The 25,000-nt window shown below is 46.3% G+C and overlaps 1 protein-coding gene across 5 annotated transcripts in view; it reads left to right on the forward strand.

Annotated features, from left to right (window-relative positions):
• Positions 1 to 25,000, forward strand: part of LOC147617845 (DNA-directed RNA polymerase IV subunit 1-like) — a 158,296-nt gene that overhangs the window by 128,281 nt on the left and 5,015 nt on the right. For all 5 annotated transcript variants that reach the window (XM_086776104.1, XM_086776108.1, XM_086776105.1 and 2 more), the window contains 2 exons: positions 10,648 to 11,132; positions 11,423 to 11,537. In XM_086776104.1, coding sequence (XP_086632230.1) covers positions 10,648 to 11,132; positions 11,423 to 11,537 — 600 coding nt within the window. The remainder of the gene's footprint in view (positions 1 to 10,647; positions 11,133 to 11,422; positions 11,538 to 25,000) is intronic.

The following is a 25,000-nucleotide window of genomic DNA, read 5'->3' on the forward strand; positions in this document are numbered from 1 at the left end:
TCCATGAGACAGATGGGTATCCATGTAGCTCGGTCTAAGTATAAAGCCATCCTCAGTGGTGTGGAGAAGATGGTCTCTATAGAAAGCCATCTTCGTCCCCAACTCTTGTGAGGGCTCTAGCCATGTCCTCCTAGTGTCCAACTGAATGAGGTCCTATCTGATGACTCTACTAATCTCAGAATGTGTCAAGGTGAGAGAGGGTGCCTCCAGAGAGTACTGAAAGGGTGGAAGTCTATCTAAACTGAACCCGTGGAGGTCAAACCAGGATGCTATCTGCGCATACCAACATGAAGTGTGTCCCTCCATGGCTAGCTGATGAGAGGACTCTAAAGCAAGTCATGCATACCGGTGTCAGGGAAGCTCCCAGGTGCTATGAATGAAGGACACTGATCTGGCAAGAGCCTCGACTACGATCTGTGGTGCTCCCATCTCGGCTCTAATAATCTCATGGGGTACCGAGGCCTTAGCCCAAATCATCGTGGAGATCATGGACACAAGTGGTCTCTCCATCGATCTTCATCCATCGTATGTGCGTCCTGATCGACTGTGACGATCTAGGCTAGGCCCCCAGATCTGTACTCCATATAGCATAGCCGATGTGACCAGCATGTCAAAAAGCCACAGCTTAGTGCGTGGCTCCTGAAACTGTACTTGTGAGCACATCCTCTCTAGACCTCCTAGTGCTGCATATCCTCTAGTCAATCTGGCCTCTGCTACCCCCCTCATGGAAAATGTGGGCCCAGTGAACACCACTCCAAGATATGTGTATGAGTCAACATACTCCACTGTCTCCTGCCCATATGTGAAAATAGGTGCTGATCTACAAACCCACTGAGCTATAGTGTTAAACACCATAACCTTGGTCTTACCAAGGTTAACTGAGAGCCCACTGTCCTGTCTGCTCAAGAATAGAGGCATATAGCTTGGCCAGCGAGTGACCAATCATAATGGTGCGGTAGTTAGTCGGCAGGCTCGGATCTCCAGACTTGAGTACCGGCACAATCGTGGAAGTACTCCAGTGGAAGTGCTCCAAGTCCCAGGAAACCCCTCACACATGGCTCTATTAAACATGAGAGCTAGCAAGTCTACAATCATATCTCTAGTATGTATGAAATGCTCGGCTACAATGCCCTCATGATCCTGTGCCCTCCTTGTATGCAATCTGTTGATGGTCCTCCTCACCATCTCTGCTATGAAGAAGGTAGGAGTGGGTGGACAAGGCTCTGGAGGGTTCGGTAGTGGTGGTTGCCATGCTACTGTGTAGAGGGAGGCTACATACTCGCCCCATGTATCTGGAGAGGTAATGGCTGGAGGCGGGGGGTTCTCTCTAAGCAATCTCCAGGCCTCCCCAGAATCTTGACTCAAAAACAACTGATAGATGTCTCTCTCCAGCCGAGCTAAGAATGCTCTCTTCTTCCGCCGAATGAGGGATCGGAAGATGATGCGTGACTGTCTATATGTAGTAACACCTGTGGCCACCTCTCTCTGTAGCTGGGCTCTGAGCTCCCTACAGTCATCATCATACCAACTATTCTGGGGCATGCTCCCAGGACGTGATCGTACTGTGGGCTGCGTGTGTGGGAAGGCCGTCGCTGCAGCTGTATGTAAAGCGTCTGTTAGGATCTGTGTGAGCTCTGCTAATGGCCTCTGTGGATCCTCTGCACTCAACAAGCTGTAGATCTCTGTGAGAGAGAGAGAGAGAGAGATGAAATGAAATGATATATTAACGTTTCTAAGAGGCCATAGTGGCCTATGAGACCAAAACTGAGAGTACATCTGAAGTTGGTGTCTCATCAAAGAGAACAACTAAATGAGACTAAAAAGTACAAGAAACTGATTGTCCTACAGTTATAAGAACAGAACTGTAAGACTCCGAGATGATACTGAGTAGAAAATACTGGAAAATACTAAAAAATGTATATCAGGTAGATCCATGTATGCTAATCAGTCGAAGTGTTGCCCTCTCCTTAGATCAAGTATCTCCGCCATGGGGCTGTCTAGAATGGAGAGGTCGTAGAAGCAAGGTAGGCGCCTCTGATGCCGAGCAATAATGGCTCTGATCTGGCGATGGTGAGGATGCCGTGGTCGGGATCCTGGTGGGCGTGGCCGATGAGCACGACATAAGATAACTGCTCTATCAGTGGTGACTCCCTGGGAGCGTGGTCGGTGCCCTGATGGCCTAATGGAGGAGGTATCAGGAGGTGTGTGGGTTGGGTTGCTGGTGCTGGTGCCGAAGAAATCTGTTAGGGTCCTCTATCTAGGTACATCATGGCTCGGCCTCCTGTCTGCCAAGAGGGTCTCTTTTTCATTTTCTGGGTTTTTTTATCCAGACATTGTATCAGATCCACCATGATGTAACTTTTGGTCTCATAGGTCATGATGGCCTTTTGAAGACGTTAATATAACATTTCATTTCATTTCATTTGTGTCTCTCTGTGCCGAGAGAGAGAGAGAGAGAGAGAGAGAGAGAGAGAGAGAGAGAGAGGAAAAAGAAAGAAAGTTGTATTAACGTCTTCAAAAGGCCAAAATGACCTATGAGACCAAAAGGTTACATCATATCCATGAGGTACATAATCCTGGGTACAAAATAGTAATAAAGAAAGATAACAAAAATCTATAACTTTAAAATCTGATCTAGGTACATGAGTAGAGAGCTCTCATATCACCCTAATACATCCCTCATGGGCCGTTGTGACATGGTGCTCAAGGTGGTAAAACTGAGCTGGCTCAAGAAGGTCCTGCGATGATGGTCCGGATCTTCCTGTGGTGGTGTGGCTGTGGGCGAGGGCCATGGGGTTTGGGGGTGTTGAGCTCTGCATAGCTCAGTGGCTTTGTCGAGTGTCACACCTCTCAGCCGAGCTCCTACACTAGCCTGTGGTGTGGGTATAATGGGTGGATCAGCCCTCGGAGTGCTGGTATGGAAGACGAAGTCAGTGAGAGCTCTCTGTGCTGGTCCTCGAGCAAGTACAGCTGATTTGGATCTCACTAAGGACTCCCTGTGTCTACGGAGCTCTAGAAGAAAGTCCCAGGCATCTCTGATCCGGGAAGTCCATGATCCTGGAAAGTGGTCCGAACCCAGCTCGAAAGAGGCAGTGGAACCTCTCCCGAATCTCATAGTACACGGGGCATTGGCATATGTAATGGTCTTCTGTCTCGGGCTCTATGTGACAGAGCTGGCATATCATGTCCTCTGGTGCGGCCGCCCTAGGCCCATATCTCCACTCTCAGCTGGTGGGATGTCACCATTTGGTCCATCTCCATTTCTGGAGCCACTTCTATGGGACTGTCACTCCATAGAGCGGCCAGATTTGTGCCATGTTCACATGGAGCCACGCCAGTGTCCCATGTGAAATGGCCAGTTTTATGGTGTCACATGGACGGGAGCCAGATCAGTGCCACCCGTGCGACCAGTGCTACGTCACATGGACGGGAACCAGTTTCGTGCCACCCGTGTGTGATTTGCTTTGTGCTGTATGGCCAGGATGGTGTCTTACCTATGGGATTGCACTCCATAGGCAGACCAGAACATATTTATTTATATTTGTCGCGCCAGTTTTGTGCCCGACAGGAACCTCTTGTACAAGTTTCATGGAAGGGAGATTTTGTCCATTATTTGTATACATGCATTTATGCCTGTATGCATAAATTTGTTTTTGCATGACTTGTTACCATGTGTGTGCCTGTTATGTCGTGCCAGTACACTGGACGGGCACGCCCCCAGTGTACCGTGAAATGCTGTTTGCTAACTTGGTGGTGTGGCATGTGAACAGGTGGTAAGTATTTTCACTTAGGCCTTTTTAAAAGGTAAAATCCATAAACTATGGTTAACTTTAATGTTTATAAGCTAATGTGTTCACACACATTTTAAAAAGGGGCTGGACATTTGCTTTTGAGGGTGCCCAAAGTGTTCACTTGATTTAAGGTTTTATAACCTTTAAAAATAAAGGTTTTTGTATGGAACCTTTTTGGAAATTATCCACGTGTGAGGTTGGGGGCTTTTCCTTCCTCCTTCACGCTTGGTACTGCCCTGCTGTACCCGCCTCCTGACGGCTGCTGTACTCACCTCCTTGCTCCTGCTGTACCCGCCTAAGGAGCTGCTGTACCTGCCCCCTACCTGTCCGTACTGTACTTGCTTTGCAGACCTGCTGGACCCGCCTCCCTGTACAAGCTGTACCCGCCCACCTGAATGTGTGGTACCTGCTGGCTGCCTATGTGTACCTGCAAAACAGTGTTGCTGCCTTCTTGTACCGGATGTGCTGGCTGCCCCTGATGTACCTGGCTGTACCCGCAAGGAGTACTTGGTGTACCCGCTGTCCAGCTGTACCTGGCTGTACCCGCATGTAGTACTTGATGTACTTGTTGTACCTGACTGTACCTGCCTGCTGAACCCACTGTACCAGCTTTAAAAACAGTACCTGCTGTACCTGCACGTGTGAAGCATTTAATGTACTTGGTGTATCTCCTGCAAAGTACAGGACCCGAATATTAATTGACTAGCTGTACTTGCACACATGTGAAGTTCCTAACGTGCTTGATTGTACCTGCTACAAATTGTACTGGTTGTATCTGGATTGTACTCACTGTACCAGGTGCTCTCATATTTTTTTCTCATTTGTATAAATCTGAAATTTGCTAATTTAAATTCAGAGAATGCTTTAAGTTGTGTAGTGCAGGAGCATGGCATGTATATGCTGACCATGTTCAGGAAATTCTTAGTGTGGCTAGTATATTTCCCTATGTAGAGTTGTTAACCGCGCTCTCAGAGCTTCTGAGAGCCAGTGAAGGTTTGACTCACCAGGGAATTTGGGAGCAAAGCTAATTGGGGAGAACCAGGCCATGCTCCCTCCCCGCGGTGTACCCCTTGGCCTGCGTTAGTACGGGCATGCTTGTTGGTGCACGGTCCCGGAAGACCCGTGAAAGGCAGGTGTCCACCTAGTGAAGGTGGGAATGAGCCTGTGATTTGGGGCTACTCCGACCAACACCTCTTTATCGACTTGAACTAGTTTTATTTGGTTGTTTTCACTCCCTTGTGGAGAAATCTGGCCTGTCAGGCCCACAAGAGGATCGGTATCAAGACTCCTACCATATGTGCTCCCGGTCCTCCCTGTCTATCTATGTAATCCGAGATCTCATCAATGTATAGACCAAATAGAGTAGGAGACAAGGGGCAGCCTTGCTTCACCCTGATAGTGCTGTGTATGATCTCTGAGTCACCTCCTGGAGCTCGTAGTCTGCCTGTGACTTATTCATAGAGTGTAATAATCCCCCACAGCATCTCTGCTGGCACTCCCATATCCTGCAGTCTCTTGATCAGTCTGGCCCGTGGGACAGTATCAAAAGCTTTGCGGAAATCCACAAAGCAGCAGTATATCCATTGCCCGTGAGCTCTCCCCTCCTCAATGATCCCCCATAGTGTAAAGATATGATCTAGTGTGGAGTGCCCTCTCCTGAAGCCTGCCTGCCCCGGTGCTCTGAGTCTCTACTTCCCGGACCATCTACTAAGCTCATGCTCCAAAATAGAACCATAAATCTTGGCCAAGGTGTGACCAATCATCATAGTTCTATAGTTGTTGGGGGCCATGGGGTCACCTTCTTTCAAGATAGGTACAATAGTATTCGATGACGAGCTGACGGGGAAGCCCTCACATAAAGCCCTGTTAAACATGTGAACCAGTAAAGGGGCTAGCGTGTCCCTAGCATGGGAGAAATGCTTGGTGATGAGTCCATCATGATCTTGTGCTCTCCCGGTCTGCATCCTGTCAATAGCATCTCTCACCATGCTGAGGTGAAAGAAGGAAGAGTGGGGGGGACGAGGTTCAGGTGGATGGGGGAGAGGTGGCTGCTCGAGGACATGGTAGAGAGGTGGCATAGGTGTGCCAGGTCCTGGGTGAAGTAATCGAAAGTGGAAGGCGATGATCTTGGAAGATCCTCCAGGTCTCCTTACAGTCCCTTCCAAGAAATAGCTGGTATAGCTCGTGCTCAAGCTTGGCTAGGTAGGCTCTCTTCTTTCTCCGTGTGAGACGTCGAAAGATCACTCGCGCCTGCTGGTGAGTGGTGGATCCTAGTGCCATCTCCCGATGTAGACGGGCTTGGGTATCACGATATTCCTCGTCGTGCCAGCTATTCTGTGGGACAGTCCCTCCTGGTGATGTAGGGGTGGCTCTGGAGTGTCGGAAGGCGGTTGCAGCGGACGTATGGAGGGTGGCTGAGAGGTGTGTAGTAAGCTCATCAAAGTGGGATGTGGGGGTCGAGGTCGAAGAGGATGCGGTAGACATGATCAGAATAGATGGAAGAGGTCTCTCTAGTGAAGTGGTATCTCGGGCGATGATGGGGCAAAGCAGGTGGTTGCATGGTGTATCGGCATGTGAGGGAGAAGGTCAGGTATGCATGGTCAGCTGCAACACCGATGGGGCGAGCAGAGATGGTAAACTCCAGAATGAGTGGGATCCCATTAGATAGTCCACTATACTAGCTCCATGTCGGAAGGGTACCTGTGCACTTGCGGTGTGGGCATTGAAGTCTCCAGCCAGGAGGATGTCCCCTAGACTAGAAAACTTCATAATGTCACCATAAAGGGGCAGGTACGGGGACTCTCCATGGGTGGCATATTTAGAATTGGAGGGTGCAAAGTAGCACACTACAAGGTAGATGTCTCGGGCCCTCTCTGTGTGGATCCTCACCCACAAAAACCGTGCGGCGTCATGCCGTCCGACCACCTGTATCACATGTTGAAGCTTCTCCCTGTATAGTAAAGCCACCCCTCCCGACCCCCGGGTACCCCCTACTGTGCGTGGGTGTGGGCAGTGAATAGACTCCCATCTGTATCCTCTCACCTCTGGAAGCCGACTCCCCTGGCAGTGATGAGTCTGTGTATAAGACCAAGTCTCTCCCTCTAAATGTCTCCTCGAATAGACCTGCATTTGTCCTCAAGGCGCCATTGTAGTTCCAAACCGCAATCTCTAGCTTGGTCTCATAGGTCTCGCACCGTCATTGGGCACGTCGCTCGGTGATGATCATCCTCCCATCTCTGTACACTGCCCATTTCCCTGCCTTCCGTGCATCCAAGATGCGTGGCATGCATTCCCTCCTGTGTGCCACCTGTGCTAGTGTGAGATCGTCTTCGAGGTAAGTCGCTTCTCCTTTTAGTGCCCGCCTTTTGGTAAGGAATGCTTGCCTCGCCTCCAACCCCGCAAACTTGAGGATGAGTGCGCCTTCCTTGTTGGTGGTGTCTTTGCCCACTCTCCATGCCTCGACGAAGGGGGTATCAGCGATTTCCAGCTTTTCCAGCTTTTTGCATAGTGCTATGGCGTCCTCTTTCGTCGAGGCTCCTTCCTTCCATCCCACCACTCTCACATTCAATGCCCTAGTCTTTCTTCTTTTCTCCTCTTCAAGTGTGTCATTGATGATGTTTGGGGATGATGGTGGGTTACATTGCTTCTTGGCAACCTCAATCTAGCTGCCTGCTTCTTCCACTTGTTTCTGTGTCTTCTTAATCACCTCGGCCCATGTGGTTGCCTCATTTGCCTTCTTCTCCTCTTGTTCCTAGAGGGTCTTCAATTGCACTCTAAGTGTATTCAACTCATCATTGAGGGATAGTTGAATCTCTCCTTCTTCGAATTGAGTACGTGCCCTCAAGGTCTCGTTTTCCACTCCAAGGGTGGCGACTTGGGTCTCCAGCTCCGTGATTAGTGAGGTGTGGTGGCTGGTTTTTGTGTCCAACATTTGGACCATTTCCTCCTTCATCTTGCTTAGCTGAGTTGCCATGTATGCTTGCATGTCTGCCTTCCACCTATCCATCTCCTCTTGCATGGAGGCACACAACTCATGCCTAAGGTCATCACTATCCTTGTTCTCCCTGAGCTTCTTTTGTAGGTGCTCAATGTCAGTATCCTGCATTTTGCATACTTCTCTCATCAGGCATGTTTTGATATGGGGGTCGCCGATCTTCTGTGAGCTTGCCCAAATCGAGCTGTATTTCCTCTCTTTCTCACCTCTAGTCCTTGTTGCTGGCGAGCTGTCCATGTTGGACTGAAGGGGTCCCCCTTCTAGTACTGAATTTGCTCCTCAGCTGGAGGCCCCCATAGATGGCCAGCTGCAAGTGGGGAGGCAAGTAGCAGCAGGTGGGTAAGTTGATGCCTTGGGGGCCTGAACTGAAAAAAACAGCAGAGAAAGAGAAACTGATCTCTAGTCTCCACCCCTGCTTCCATCATCGGCCGTGCGCTCCTCTACTCGCGAAGAGAAGATGAAAGAGAAGACTACACTCTGAATTTGGCGCCACCTGCAGTCCCTCTTACTCGCCAAGAGAGAGAGAGAGAGAGAAACCTCTCGGCTGTTAGCCCCTCGGCGCCTCCTTCAGCTCGCCTCCTTTCAAGAGTCGAGCGTTCTGTGGCCGCCTGCAGTCCTCCAGCCTGTTCCACGCTGCTGAACACTGCCCGCCTGGCTGCTTCCACACTCGCAGAAGATCGCCTGCCTGGTTGTAGCCCGTACGCACAGCCGCTTGGTCCAAGGTGATGCGCCCGCATATACCACACGCCAGCACGATCGCTCAAGGGGATGCGCCATACGCCATGCGCCACTCGTGGATGATCCACAATCTGCCACCCTTCGCCTTTATAGCTAGAAACGCGATTCCGCCTGCTTTCTCCAAAACGTCAATAGCAAAAACTCGAACTTCCCAAAAATAATAATACCCTTTTTTTTTTTTTCCAAAAAGAGACTTCTATTAAGTATGAGAAAAACTTACAACAATCACAGCTATAAGCCGGAAGAGAATAGAATCACCCCAATATGTAAGGTGCTTTCAACCACTGAGGAGCATCATGATGCCATGTAAGACGTGTGGTACTAGAGGAAAAGAAGATGCCATGGTCCCATTCCTGCATAAATATCACACGCTTCGCCTGCGCAGAATGAGAGGGCCCCTGAATGCGAGCCCAAGTAGCCATAAGAGTGTGGATGATATCAACCCATATAGTACTAGTGCACTGAGACCCAAAAATCTGGACACCCTCAATAGCCTCCGTGCATCTAGCTCTCCATATCTGCCATGCTGTAATACTGGCAATAATCTCCCAACTGGTGTCAATCCTCTGTCTAGCGGGTGTATAATCAAAGTGAGGAACATCCTACAATAAACCATGCTGGGCAATACCTCTACGAATGAAAAAAACAAAATCTGTACCACTGCCCTCATAAAAAAGTTGCGGACCGGACTGGGAGAGCCAAGCAATTGCCCCCCAAGTCAGATGCATGGCTCGGCCACTCAATTTGCCCATAAGTTGGGCTACAGGACCCCAAATCTGTTGTGCAATGCTGCACCCCCATAGACAATGTTGTACGGACTCAGAATCTGCGCCACACATCTAGGACAGGAAGGTGCTACACCGAAAACTGATCTCCACTGATTGGTGGGGAGACCACCATGTAAGAATAACCAAAAGAAATGAGAGATCTGGCTCCTTTTGTATGAGTGCCAAAGTCTATGCCAATATCTGCGCTGTATCACTAGAGAAATATCATAGCTCTCCCAATGAGGCCTGAGAGTAGGGATCCTATGCATCTGTCGAGTGAGGAGAAGCTTGGCATTCCGAACAGTGAAACTGAAAAAAGGAAGGCTTTTCAAAGGATCAAAGGCATCAATCCACTCCCACTCTCCTGGATCCCACTGAAGATATCTGATACAAAAGAAGGCACCTAGAAAAAGATGAGAAAAGGCCCAAGTGGGTGCTCCAATTCAAGGGAGGTGGTCCTCAAATCTAGGCAAGATTAGGGGATGGCTTAGTCAAGCTTAGGAGTCACAATTAGTGGCTAATGGAGATATGCTTAGGCCTATCTAAAGGCCCTCTATCTATATGAGGTTTTCGCTAAATCTCCCCTTGTCCTTATGCTCTAGTTTTGTCATTAGTCTTAATCATCTTCTTGCATTATTATTATGTCAAGATGCTGATGCTAATCCATTTCTACACACCCTTATCATCTCTAGGTATAAAATTCAACTCCAAAGGCCATTGTTTGTGCGAATCTCAGTCCAGTTGAATATCTGCCAATATTGGAATCATTGGTGTGCTGACCCCATTCCCCATATGGTCACTGGTCTACAATGGAGGCAGCTTTGCATGTTTTAAGGATGCCCCATTAGAAATATTAGGTGGCATGTTAAATAGCATCTGATGATGCAGAGCATCTAGGGCAATCATGAGTTGTGATAAGGCTTCTTTCCTATGCCAAGCTATGAAATATGAATGAGAGAAGGTTATTTCTAGGGAAACAATTTGACCAACAGCGTGCTTGAAAGTGAACTTGATCTTGTGCCTCTTCTTTCATCATTCTTGAAGAAAATGTCCAAAAGAGTAGTTTTCTTGCCTTGATAACAGCGTGAATTTTGGGTGGTATTTCCAATTCATATGCAAGGATGGATAATTACAAAGGGATGTTGGCTGTCTTGGAAGATGTGACTATATTTCTATAAAATCCCTTACCAACACTGGCCATCTTGTTGATTGTAGGCTACAACAAAATCTTGCAGACATCATTTTAAGAGGCTTTATGTTCTAAGTCCTATGCCCGTGTTCATATTCAGATTTCTTTATACTTTCAAATAGACCAGACTATTGAAATGTACTCTTTTTCTTCTTCTTTTTTGTGCAGCTTAATCAGGAAACGGAAGATATGTCCTCAAAAGCTCAAGAGAAAGATATCCTCCTATTAATTTCACAAATTGCCTGCATGGAAGCAAGCCAAAAAAGTAAAAATATGGAGTGTGTTTGTGCAGATATGGATATCACATACCCCCCTGGTTTTGAGCATCAAAATAACAGCTATCGAGAAGACACCATGAAAATGAAGGACGAGAATATGGATATGAAAACGTATCTAGAAATACCCCCAGGTTTTCAGCCCCAAAATGATCCCTACCAAGAAGACGCCATGGAAATGAAGAGAGAGACCAAGGATACCGAAGTTTGTTTGCTTCCAGAAGAAATGTCCGCTGGTTTTGAACCTCAAGATAATTACTACCCAGAAGAGACTCTGACAATAAGGCAAGATGATACCATGGATGCCAAAGGAGAGTCGAGAGAAAGGCAGAGCATATCTCAGCTCACAAGCTCAGTACAAAGTATCCTTCACCACAGGTATTTGATGTTTTTACTTTCTGTACCCAGAAAGTGCCAACCATGCTGACTCTAGGCTCTACTTAGAGTCTTTTCAAATATTCCCCAACCCATCATACAGCTAGTGTTGGACAGGGAAGATTTCCCCCTTTTCATTCACGTGGTTATGTCCATATGTGGTTATGCCTTACTTAATTTAAGACATTTTAAAGCAAAGACACGTGAGATTTGATTAACTGTGGCTAGATTTTCATTATATATAAAGGCAATAACTTACATTTTCCCTTCTTTTTTCGCAAATTTTCTAATAGGTACGATGATGGTCAGCAGATAGCCAACGATGATATGGAGTTCATTATGGGCAAGGTTCTAGTGCATCATCCAAACCATAAGAACAAGATTGGTTGTGGAGTCGCCGCAATAAAAGTATGGAGTTTGAGCTCTTAAAGAGTACCCTTTTACATGTGATATTGGTATTAGAGAATCTAGGTTCTTCCTAGGTAGCATTTCTTATTCGGGTTTGTAGAAAAGTGCATGCAACAAATTTAGGTTTTCATTTTTTCAAAGGCAACCAAATTAGGGTTTATGCTTTTGCATCTACAACGAGATTTGTGCATGTTCATTAGAGTTTCCTGCATAGGACTTGCATTTGGCAATAGTTTTTCATGTATTTAGATTTTTTCATTTCCCCACACACACGCACACTCGCGCACGCACTTTTTTTTTTTTTTTTGGGGGTGAAAGCACCATCAGTGTCCAAGGATAAAGATAAGGAGGCTCAGGAATTGAATGCCTGGCAAACACCTAAAAAAGTCATTAAACCTCGACCAGTAGTCCAAAGGAACTGGACTGAAAATGTTTCTAAAAATGGGTTAGACACTTCTGCCTCTTTCCCGGATGTGGTTAGAGGAGTCGCTGGTGTAGGCAAAATGCGGACAACTGTATTACATGGGCAATTAATTCACATGTATGATGGTATTGATGTTGATGCTCCTGCCAATCGGTTTTCTCTAAATGAGACGCAAAATGATGCCCCTGCAAAATCGTCTCGCCCTCGTGAAGAGGAATTGGTAGATGTTCAGATGGTCACCTTCAAGCTTTTGAGCTAAAGTTTTCAGTTCAGATTTGAGTCATGACTTCGCTATCTTCTAGTACATTGTTCAAGGGGGAAGGCTTCCCACATGGCAAACCAAGATGCAGCTGCTACTTATGCGTGAAGGAGTCTCGGAAGTAGTTGAGAACGACACATTTGATGCACTTGATCAACCACAAAGAAAAAATTGGAAGCAGCAAAATGCAAAAGCCATTGCCCTCATTGGTCTCTGCCTGGCGGACTCTCTCCCCGCTCCTGTGGTTATGCCAAGAGAAAGATAAGGAATTTGGCCTTCTCTGGAAATCATCCTCAGTCCAGCAATCCCTGCCAAAAAAGGAAAGCGTGAACCTCTCCCATGAGGTTCGCTCCAAAGGGTTTAAACCCCCTTCGCGTCCACCCTTCTTGTCAGAAGGTTGCTCAACCATATTAAAATCTCCTCCCACTATCCAATGATCAACCTGGGGAATGACATTTGTAATGGTGTCCCAAAAGGCCACCCTTTCACCTCTCATGTTAGGTGCATAGATATTCAAGATTCCCAATTTCTGACCCTCATGCATGATCAAGATCCACTGCGCTCTAGCAGGGATGATAACACCGTGCCCAATAACATGAGGTATAATCGATGCTGCCATTGAAATACACACACCCCCTCTAGTCCCAATTGTCGAGGACCAAGTGGTGTGGCCAGAAAGCATCTTACCAGTTTTGCCACATTGAGATCTATCCAATTTGTATTCCTGCAACAAAAGCACATCCATAGACCCTCCTGTAACAGCAAGGTGAAGCAGTCCTTTAGAAGGCGCTTCCTACCGCGGGTGGAAAGCCGTCCAAGGCCCTGAACATTCCATGAGACGATTCTCATGAAAGAGAAGAAGGTTTGACCCCCGATCTAAGAAGACGATGGGCAGCCTGAGGACGCCTCTCATAATGCTGGAGGACGGGAAAATCCACAGGGCAAAGTCCATTGACATGCCCTTGTCCGAGGCCCTGCACAGTACCTGCATATGTACAAGAAACCTGTTCGCCCTGCGGGGCATCAAGAGCAATGGCATCATGCTGAAAATCCTGCAATACATGATCCCCATTGTGCTGAACATCTTGCATATCGTCCCCTCCAAGTAGAGAGGACTCAACAAAATCATCCTGATCTGAGATATCATCTCTCTGCAAAGATGCATCAGCTGACACATCCCTCTGATCAGAAACATCATCTATCTGTACATGATCCGAGGGGGCCTTCCCATCAATCGCACCACGGGTGCCGGCGTGAGAGACCGCTCGCCACACCTTGCAGACTGGAGGACGGGAAGAAACCAAGGGAGGTGGCGCCTGAGAAGCACGCTTACGAGGCCTCCTGCGACCTCGAGCCCGAGGACAATCTCGAGCAAAGTGACCCTGTTGGTGACAAACACGGCACTGATCGGGTTTACCTGCAATCTCCATACGTTGCTTCAAAGGGCCACAAGGGCCCGGAAGCAAAACATAGTCCTCAAAGAGCTCAATGTCACGGGCAAGAACCATGACCCTGGGGACAACATCCGCTGAGGCAGTGACCACCTCGGCAGAAGATGTCGGCAAGGCGTGAAGTGGGGGCACTCAAAGAACAAGCCGAAAAGAAGACCCGATGGCCTCTAACATAGGCCAATATGCGCTTGGAAGACCTGGGAATCTGAGAGTAATCGGGAAACGGTTCCGGTCTTCCTCAACAGGGTCAAAATAGCTGGAGTAGGGAAGAAAGAATATCTTCCTCGGGCCCAACGGCAAAGGGCTGCCCTTCAAAACCTCTGAGGCTGCGTCCTCAGAATCAAAATCCACTTGGAAGAAACCTCTTCCAAGCAACCTGACATCTCGAAAGTGTAGAGCAAGGTCGGAGGGAGAGCCGCCAGGATCCAATCCCGAGCGTGGAGATGGGATGGGTGAGATCCAAAGATTCTGGCAATGAGGGTAGTTTTGGAGTCTTTCTCTATTTCGGCGTAGAGGGCCGCAAGCTCGGCTTTGGAAAAAAACAATGGTTCGCGTGGCCGAGGGAGAATGATTAGCCATGATGCTAATCGAAGAAAAAGGTCGACTTGAACCCGGATGAGAAGCAATTTGAACCAAGGGGAAGAGGTAGGCAAGGAGGCAGAGGAAAGGAAGGGAGGGTGGAAAAGGGAAAAGCAAAAAGGAAAGGGAAGCAAGGGGGAGATGGCTGCACGCAAAGGCGAAGAAGGGCGGGGGAAGGGCAGCACAACAGGGCTGCGCAGAGGGAAGAGGCGGAGGAAGGAGGGGAGGCGGGGAGAGGAGGGGAGGTGAAACAGCGCAAACTGGAGGGCGAAGAAGGGCGGGCAGAGGCAGGGGCGAACAGTGGGGAAGGATGAGGCGAAGAAGGGCGGGCAGAGGTAGGGGCGTATGGCGATGGAGGAAGGATGGGAGGCGGAGTGTGGATGGGGGTGAAGCAGGCACAGAGGCGGAGGGGCGCAGTGATGGAGGAAGGAAGGGAAGCGGAGGAAGGAGGGGCGAAGCAGCCACAGAGGCGGAGGGGCGCAAGTTAGGGTTCGGGGAGCTAGGCGGTCCTCACTGACCATCACGTCGACTTTACATCCACGGCTAAGGAGATCTGGCATCAATTGGAGAGCATCTTTGGTAACAAAGTCACTAATTCCAAAGTTTTTCTGAAATTAATGTTTTATGAATTGAAAATGCGAGACAATGAAGAGCTAAGTGATCATCTCTCCAAATTTAATTCTCTTGTTCCACAATTATCAAGTTTGAAGTGTTCTCCAGATGATGAGGACAAGATGGCATTTCTCGCTTTGAGCAGACCATTGAAGTATTACGCCTGGCCGCTACTACATATGATGACTTGGTTGCTCTTCTCATTGAGAAAGACCGCCGGAACAAGGAAACCACTTCTACATCCTTGACCTCAAGCACTGAAGAGGCATTTATCTCCACCAGCAGATGGAAAACCAACAAGAACATTATATGCAGATACTGTAAGCGGAAAGGTCATATTGAAACCAATTACTTCGAGAAGAAGGAGAAAGAACAAGAACAACACCATGCTAATCTTGTTGCTGATGAACCACCAGACTAGCTTCATGAAGATCATGCACTTTCTGCCCGCTTCACGAAGATGCACTTTCTGCCCATGTCACGCTCGATGAGGATTACAAAGATTATTGTTTCTGATTTCTTCTGTGTGTATGGGTGCTCTACTCTTGCATTATGCATAAAATGAATGAAATAAACAGTGTGTTGTATGATGGTCAATAAGGGTTCTCTGCCCTGGGTTGTCCCCCAAAAATGTGTATTGTTTTTACTTTGATATGAAGTATTGACACCCAGTTCAGAGTAAGACAGGGGTGACGAGTGATGGTTCTCACTGCCGGTCGCAAGCTGACTGAGTAGTCACTGACACACGGGAGGTGTTGGTCAGTTGGACTAGCTCTTTGCAGTATTGCGGTGGAGGGGGGATCGGTTTACTCCTTGCGTATTGGGTCTCACACTCTTTGCTCTGAGGAGGGATGTTGGAGAAATCATAGTCAAAGAGAGTGTTCTAGTGTGTACTATGAACTAGTTTATAAGTCTTTGTGTGAGAGAGTGCCACGTGTCACTTTGGGAGTTATTTCATAAGCATATGGTACTTGAGTGTGTGTGTTCACTCTATAAGAGTGATGTACTTTTCTTGTGTGTCATATCAATCAAATCAAGCTATCTTGGTCTACATGTAAGTACTTGTTCATTGCTTTCATTTCCATTTCATTATGTTTGCTATCTTTCCTTTCTGCACCTAGAGTTAGCTTGCTCTCCTGCTCCAACATCCTCTACCAAGCATGAAGCAATATCGAGATATAGACCTCCGAGTATCAATGCAGCCTGCCCAATCAGAATCTCTGAAACGAACCAAATCAGCACCATTGGAATAGGTGATGCCATAATCTGAACTACCTCGAAGATAATGAAGAACTCTCAAAGTTGCCTGCCAATGAGACCTTTGAGCAGTTGAGGAGAACTGGTTGAGAACACTCATAGCATAGGAGATATTTGGATGGGTGTTGGCAAGGTAAAGCAATGAGCCAACAATCTGTCGGTACTCTACCAAGGGTGTATCATCCTCCTTGGATAACTTGGCATTGGGATCGATGGGACAAGAAAGAATTGTACACTCTGACAACCCATAAAGTGAGAGCAGCTTCTTAACATACTTCTATTGAGAAATGAAGACACAATCATCTTTCTGCTAAACCTCTAGCCCAAGAAAATAATGAAGAAGGCCAAGATCAGTCATCTCAAATGTCTTTGAAAGCTTGGATTGAACTTGTGTGACCAACTCAGTATCTAAGCCAGAAAAGATGAGGTCATCAACATAAAAACAATGACACAAATATCCCCACCATAAGAAAGAAGCACATAGAGATTGTTGTCTACATATGACCTCTCAAAGCCAAGAGATAACAAGAAGGCATCAATATTATGGTATGGTTGTGAAGTTGTGCATCGGTGGGACCAGAATCTTTAAAAAGTAGTTGAACCCACCGAGGTAGGCCAGCCTCCCTCTCAAAGCATGAAGAAGAATATCCAGCTATAGCAAAGGGCTGTTGGGAGAGGTGATGAAGTAAGCACTGGTGTGGGTAATCCCAGAGTCAAAGTATGACTAGTAGAGGGACTGGGAGTTGTAGAAGTTGGGACAAGAGGAACTGGTGGCTGTAAAGTAGTAGTTGTTGCAGTAGTAGGAGGAGGAGGAGGTGCTAGACGTGGAAGAGGTATAAGATCGCTAACATCTGTCGGGAATGGATCATCCAAAAAATCTAGAGATGCATCCGGTGGAGAGGAGTCAATGCCAAACAAGCTCTCATCTCTGCTCGAGAGCTATTGCGACTAGCAAATCAGCGAGTCTTGGTATGACCTGTCCTGCCATGGTAATCACATTCATTGCTTTTGTCCTTGGACTCCTTTGAATCATGTTTACCTTGCCTTTGCCTTTGTTTTTGTTGTTGTTGGAGTTCCCTTTTCCGCCTTTGCCTTTGCCCTTGTCAGAGGCAACAAAAAGACTCTGACTTGCCTTTTCCACGAAGCATGCACTTGTCGTGGAGATAACTCACGACTTGCTCAAAAGGGGGAAGAGGATCACGGAAGTAAATATGATCCCTAAAAGAATCAAAGGAAGCATGCAATTTACCAAGAAGCTTATGGATAGGATTGTTGATTATGCTCCCATACTCCTCACGTGCGTGCATTGGCCAATTGCGGAGATTGATCCGCAATTTTCTCTGGTCGGGCTTGGATGGCACCTCAGACACTCGTGTCAGGGTAGCCTGGCTCATAGTTATTCAGCCCAAAAGAGAGGGGGGCTTGGATATTATCGATCCAGATGTTCAATGCAGGGCGTTGCTTTGCAAACTTGTGGTCAGAGGTTTCCTACCAGGCACTGAGCCTTGGAAGGATTTTTTCTTGTCTCAGATTTCCAGATGTACACCCAGGGTCGGGAGAGACTGGATGCCCAACACACGTTTTTTGTTCACAGAGGCTGATATTAGGGCACCATCTTCCCCTCTTATTGCAGCCATTGTCAGACCATGGAGAAGCATGAGATATTTTTTGCGACAAAGGCTTCCTAGGTCTTTGGACGAGGTTGACCGACAACCTATTATATATATGTATATATATATATGTGTATATATATATACATATATATATACACACATTATATATATATATAATGTGTGTATATATATATATATGTATATGTGTGTGTGTGTGTGTGTGTGTGTGTGTGTATGTGTATATATATATATGTATATATATATATGTGTGTGTGTGTGTATAAGCATGCAATATACCTTTGATTCTATTCAGAAGCATCTTGGTGACAAGCTTGTACACCATAGGCATTAGAGAGATGGGACGCCAATCCATTAAACCTTCACAAAGCTGTTTTTTGGGCAGCAATTTAAGTAAGCCTTCTTTCTAGAATGCTGGCAGCTTTCCAATCGACCAACAATAATTAACCATCAAGAGGATGGGTTGTTTCAGAACATCCCAAAATGCATGAAAAAACTCTACCGTAAGACCATCCCATCTTGAGGATTTCCATTTACCCAAATTTTTGAGAGCAATATCCAATTCTTTCTCAGTAAAAGATGCATCCATAGCAGTTGCCTCATACGGAGTGACTATAGGGTGAACATACTACAAGAGTTCATGACGTGCATGTAATACTTCATCAGAAGGGGGCTGAGGAGCAGGCTAACTACAAAATAGTGATGACAAACATTTGCAAGTTGTGCTTTGTTACATGTCCAAGTTCCATCAGATACTTTCACTCTTGCAATAGAGTGTTTTCTGTCTAGTTGTATGGAGATTTTTGAAAAAAGATTTGGGAGAACAACCTTTATCAAGAAAGGGCTTTTGTCGAGCTCGAGTTTTCCACTTGTTCAACTTGAGAGCATCATTTTAGTCAAGACAATGTTTGGCTTGTGTCATATTCCAATGTTCATCTACTGTCAAAGGTCGCAATTGGCTAGTTTTAGTGTATTCTTGCAGGGCTGATTTCGCATGAGCCACCTGCAACCTATTTTCCCCCATATGCCATCTACCATAATCTTGAATGACAGCTTGCATGCGCATCACAAAACTATACCAAGCAAAATCTAAATCCTCTCTCATGTGGAGTGTAAGAGGATGGACAGCAGCATGTACCATCTGCATAAAGTGATCATGTGATAGATATCTATTATTTGGCATCAACAATCTTTTGTCAGGCAGAGCATGGTCATACCAAAGTATAAACCAAGCTATATAGGCGCATGATCAGAAAGCCTCAATGAATGATCAATCCACATTTTGTATGTATATGCATCATATTGGGCAGCATAGAGAAGGTACCATCTATCCAAACGAGCCCAATAGTCTGTAAGTGCATTATGATGAAAAGTAAAGCCCAACTTTTGAGGCATGAGATGTGTCCAAAGATCGCACGCATTAGATTGTTGCATTCTTGTAGGAAGCCACAGATTTCCTCCTTTATCTGGGTTTCTCTTCATGGTGGTCTGGCCACCAATCAGTGGAGGTCAGTTACTGGTGCTTGCCCAGCATGCCCTAGATGTGCAAGAGCTTCGGAGTCAGTTTACCATTGTTTATGGGAATGCGGGGAAGCACAGAGGGTTTGGTCTGCGATTGCACACCTCTTTGGTAGGATTAAGAGGGATGCTATCATTTCTTTTGGTTCTATCATTTGATTGACACAGTCTGGGCCTCAGTTGAGATTCGAGGGGACTGACAGGAGCTTGGCCATTATGGTTAGGCAAGGAGTTGCTCGGTAGTGTTGTCTTCAAGATTTGCCACTTTCACACTTTGTCCCTTCGGCACAGAGGTTAGACAGTTCTTGGGAGATTATTATTCACACCATCATGGCTACCTAGGCCAGAATCCAGGGATCTTCGAGGGCTGCGGAGAGGAAGTGCGGCCAGTTTATGAGAGAGTGGGACATTGGTATCTTTTTCATGTCCTCTCATTCGGGACCCTATTGGCAGCACAGGGCTCCTGATTGGTTGAGATCTCCACCTTTTTTGGTGTGAAATCTCCATTTTGTAAAATTTTTTCATACTTAATAGAAGTCTCCTTTCTGGAAAAAAAAAAAAGATTGAGGTTTTTTGTTTCTCAAAGCACATCATATGAGAGCGCTGATAACGAATTATGAGCACAGGCAGGTGAATTGTTAAAATCCCCTGTAATAAAAGAATTTGATAGCCGTGGATAAAAGAATTTGATAGCCATGGATATGTTTGAAAAGATCGCCACAATGTAGCCTTGGTCGCTGAAGTTTGTGGGGCACAAAAACTCGCAAATTCATACAGCTCATCAGCAATCATACATTGCACAACAATCCATCTGCCATTGGGATCATTGTATGCCAAATAAGGTTGAAGTTCATGTCTAACCATGATAAGAGCACCAAAGAAGGCTTATTTCCCAGCATAAAAGATGTGATAACCAGAGAAAACCCCATGTCCACCAGCAAAAGCATGGTGATTATGCTCTTGCAAACGAACTATGTGGTTGCATAGTATTTACATACAACCAAAAAAGCCTCCATTTATTTGCATCACAGAGGTATTGCACATTATATGTAAAGAATTCGACTGGTATATACATATGTACAACAAGTGTAAACAAAACAGGTTACCCTTCAACTTGCATGGCTGCCTGGCTCCCTGTATCAGTATGCAATGCATAAAGTGAAATATCACCATGAACATTGTTTGCATGTAAAAGATTGCCAGAGACAATAGACACATAAGGATTTGACACAGTGTTTGAAACAAGGGGTTACCCCTCACAATTGTAGCCTAGTTTTCCCACACCTGTAACATCATCCGAGATATCAGGCACCCTAGAAGTCTGTCTCGCTGTGGAGGATCCTTCAGTCCAATTACAAGACACTATTAGTCTTCGTCTAAGGGGGACAGTTTTCTTGGGTGTCCGCTATTCATTGGGCTCCTGTCTTTCCTTTTCTTTCCCTTTTGTAACAGGAGGGCTTGCCATGCCAATTTTTACTTTTCCCTTATCCAATGTGACAATCCGGGCATGCACTACATTTTTCCACTTCTGTTGCTACACGAGTACAACGGGAACAACCTCTGAAAAGAACATTCCGCCGTCATGTACCCGAACTTTCTGCAAGAAAAACAGGAGCCAACAAAATTACCCCATTTGAGCTTGAAGAAAGCTTCTTGTGTCTGAAGTCCAAGCAACTCAACATCTAAAACCACTCAGGAATGAGTTGGTTTATTTGCATCCCAAAGGATGCAAAATCTATTGACACTTCCAGAAGACCTGGGAGGGCAAACCACTTTGCCCAACGATTTTGTCCAAAAAGGTAAAGCAAGGTGCATATAAACAGGGAGCTCAACAACTTCCACCCACACAGGGCATCTGTGTTTGATGAAGCTTTGATAATCCTTTGTAGGCAACCATGGGTATACATGCACCATCTACTGCCCAAAAAAAAGAGGCGACTTTTCCAAAATAGTTTGTTTATGTTGTGGATCAGTACGTAGAACCTCGTAAAAGCCTGGAGGAGCAAAGTAGCATCCCTCAACAAAGCATCCTCCAAGCATGCCTTTAAGCCACTGCCCAACATCAGTAGCTAGTTGTAGGCATGTTTCCAGGGAAGAAAAGGATCACTGCTCTCTAGGAGAGTTTCATCACAGGGTTTGGGAATTCCTGACCAAGAACCCGCAAACAAAACTCCTGGATAGGTTCATCCCAAGCTTTCTTGATTTGAGCAAAAACTTCTTCTAGGGTGTCACAAAAATGTTGAAGATTGGGAATTTTTTTTTCAGAAAGAGACTTCTATGAAGTATGAGAAAAACATACAACAGTCACAGCTATAAGCCGGAAAAGAATAGAATCACCTCAATATGTAAGGTGATTTCAACCACGGAGGAGCATCATGATGCCATGTAAGACCTGTGGTACTAGAGGAAAAGAAGATGCATTGGTCCCACTCCCGCATAAATACACGCGCTTTGCTTGCGCAGAACGAGAGGACTCTTGAATGCGAGCCCAAGAAGCCATAAGAGTATGGATGATATCACCCCATATAGTACTAATGCACTAAGACCCAAAAATCTGGACAGCCTCAATAGCCTCCGTGCATCTAGCTCCCCAGATCTGCCATGCTGTAATACTAGCAACAATCTCCCAACTGGTGTCAATCCTCTGTCGGGATGTATAATTAGAGTGAGGAACATCCTGCAATAAACCATGCTGGGCAGAATCTGTACCATTGCCCAGCATAAAAAAGCTGCGGACCGGACTGGGAGAGCCAAGCAACTGCCCCCCAAGTCACATGCATGGCTCGGCCACTCAATTTGCCAATAAGTTGGGCTACAGAATCCCAAATCTGCTGTGCAGTCCTGCATCCCCATAAACAATGTTGTACATTCTCAGAATCTGCCGCACACCTAGGACAGGAAGTTGCTACACTGAAAACCGATCCTGCGATTGCACACCTCTTTGGTAGCATTAAGAGGGATGCTATCATTTCTTTTGGTTCTATTATTTGGTTGACATAGTCTGGGCGATAGGTGAGATTCGAGGGGACTGACAGGAGCTTGGCCATTATGGTTAGGCAAGGAGTTGCTCGGCAGTGTTGTCTTCAGGATTTGCCACTTTCACACTTTGTCCCTCCGGCATAGAGGTTAGATAGTTCTTGGGAGATTATTGCTAGCATCTCAGCCTGGAATATCTGGAAGGCTAGATGCACCGAGGCTATTGAGGGTTCTCCCGTTCTTGTTTCTCAGTGTCTTTGCAGGATTTGGAGTGATATTATTCACACCATCATGGCTACCTGGGCCAGAATCCAGGGATCTTCGAGGGCTGCGGAGAGGAAGCGCGGCCAGTTTATGAGAGAGTGGGACATTGGTATCTTTTTCACGTCCTCTCATTCGGGACCCTATTGGCAGCACAGGGCTCCTGATGATTGGTTGAGATCTCCACCTTTCTTGGTGTGAAATCTCCATTTTATAAAATTTTTTCATACTTACTAGAAGTCTCCTTTTTGGGGGGGGGGAAAAAAAACCGATCTCCACTGATTGGTGGAGAGACCACCATGTAAGAATAACCAAAAGAAATGAGAGATCTGGCTCCTTCTGTATAAGTGCCAAAGTCTATGCCAATATCTGTGTTGTATCACTGGAGAAATATCATAGCTCTCCCAATGAGGCCTGAGAGTAGGGATCCTACGCTTCTATCGAGTGAGGAGAAGCCTGGCATTCCGGACAGTGAAACTAAAAAAAGGAAGGCTTTTCAAAGGATCAAAGGCATCAATCCACTCCACTCTCCTGGATCCCACTGAAGATATCTAATAGTACTGCCACCATATAACCACAAACACCAAGAGCCATGAGTCACTGTCTGAGGAGAAGGGTCAATGAACCAATGCTTTCCCGAACAACCAACAATCCTCACTGGACTAAGCCTCGTATCTGGGATGATCTCCTCCATACTACATCTCCTCAATCTCCCGCCAGGCATGATAGAGTAAATGATGCAATCTGTGGCCTCCTAGCCCGGGAGAGCAATGACCTGCAGAGGTATGCCTATCCTCGAAAAAACTCCCAGCCAACTCGGATGATAGTCTCCGTGAAAGGTCTTAGAAAGCCACTCATGTGGAATAGCAGCATCAATCTGATCAATACGAATGCGAGAGCCCACAAGATGCTGAATGGATGCAGCTCTCTGATCCTCTGGAAGACTCTTAAAGGTCTTCCAAGCAGGAACTGTGTATGCACATCTCTCCCATCCTGACCACTGCATATAATGAGATGCACCAAGTGGCCGACCAGCCTCATCTCTAATGAACTCGTTCCACATAATTGGTTGTCGGTCAGCCTCATCCAAAGACCTAGGAGGCCTTGGTCACAAAAAAGATCTCATGCTTCTCCATGCTCTGACAATGGCTACAATAAGAGGGGAAGGTGGTGCCCTGAAATCAGCCTCTGTGAACAAAAAACGTGTGCTGGGCATCGAGTCTCTCCCGACCCTGGGTGTACATCCGGAAATCTGAGACAAGGAAAAATCCTTCCAAGGCTCAGTGCCTGGTAGGAAACCTTTGACCACAAGTTTGCAAAGCAACGCCCTGCATTGAACATCCGGATCGATTATATTCAAGGCCCCCTCTCGTTTGGGCTGAATAACTGTGAGCCAAGCTACCCTGGCACGAGTGTCTGAGGTGCCATCCAAACCTGACCAGAGAAAATTGCGGATCAATCTCTGCAATTGGCCAATGCACGCACAAGAGAAGCACCAACAAGAGGCAGTAAACCAAGCCGAGGCAAGCAATACCTGATTAGCCACCAAAGCTTTGGAAGCTAAATCTAATCTCTTGGAGCTCCAATGGAGGAGCTTCTTCCGGATACTCATAAGTACCAGAGCAAACTGCTGTGCAGGACAAATATCAATCCCAACTTGGCATCCCAAATATCTAGCAGTACAGATTTGTGCCAATTAATGAGTCCCCCTGTTGCCAAATAGAACTCTAGTGCTACCCGGAAGGAACATAAGCATATATGTGAAGCCTCCAGGAACATGGCTGTGTCATCAGCTAAGTCAGAGTCAACCAATTCCTCTTGACTACAAAGAGGCAACCTCAATCCCGAAATACTAGCAGTGGAGCGGAGAAAGATGCTCATGGCCTCTGCGACTGTGATATATAATAATGGGGTTAAAGGGCAGTCCTGCCGTATTGATCTGAAACCACTCTCCGCTATCACCGCAAGCGAGCACTCTACTGTGGGCATCACGATACATGCATGAAACTCCCTTGCTCCATCTCTGAGAGAAGCCCATATGGCTGAGAGTACCCTCAAGGAAGTCTCAATCCACTCTATCATAGGCCTTCTCAAAATCCAAGAGTAGATTGGCTAAGGGCTGATGGCTCGCTTTAGCCCATTCGACGGCCTCCCAAAACGAGAAAATGCAGTCCCAAATTTGTTTTTTTTCCATGTAAATAACTCCTCTTTTAAATCCAAAAAAGAGTGTACTTCCTTTTTTTTTTTTTTAAAGCACAAGAGTTACCCTTTTTTTTAAAACTATATGTGGGAGTTTCTTTTCTAAAAACATATGAATGCTTTTTTCTTTTTTTTTTATAAGCTTCATTTTTTCAGTTTGCGCATCAGGAGTAAAAAAAGGTTTGAATCGCTTTTTTCAGTTTGCGCATCAGGTTACGAGGAGTAAAAAAACGTTTGAATCGCTTTTTTCAGTTTTTTAAAAAAATGTGTTTCTTCCTTGCTTTTTCCTCTGCGCA

Source organism: Cibotium barometz, chromosome 36 (assembly GCF_041138505.1).
Source record: "Cibotium barometz isolate CiBa-2024 chromosome 36, ASM4113850v1, whole genome shotgun sequence".
Classification (NCBI taxonomy): domain Eukaryota; kingdom Viridiplantae; phylum Streptophyta; class Polypodiopsida; order Cyatheales; family Cibotiaceae; genus Cibotium; species Cibotium barometz.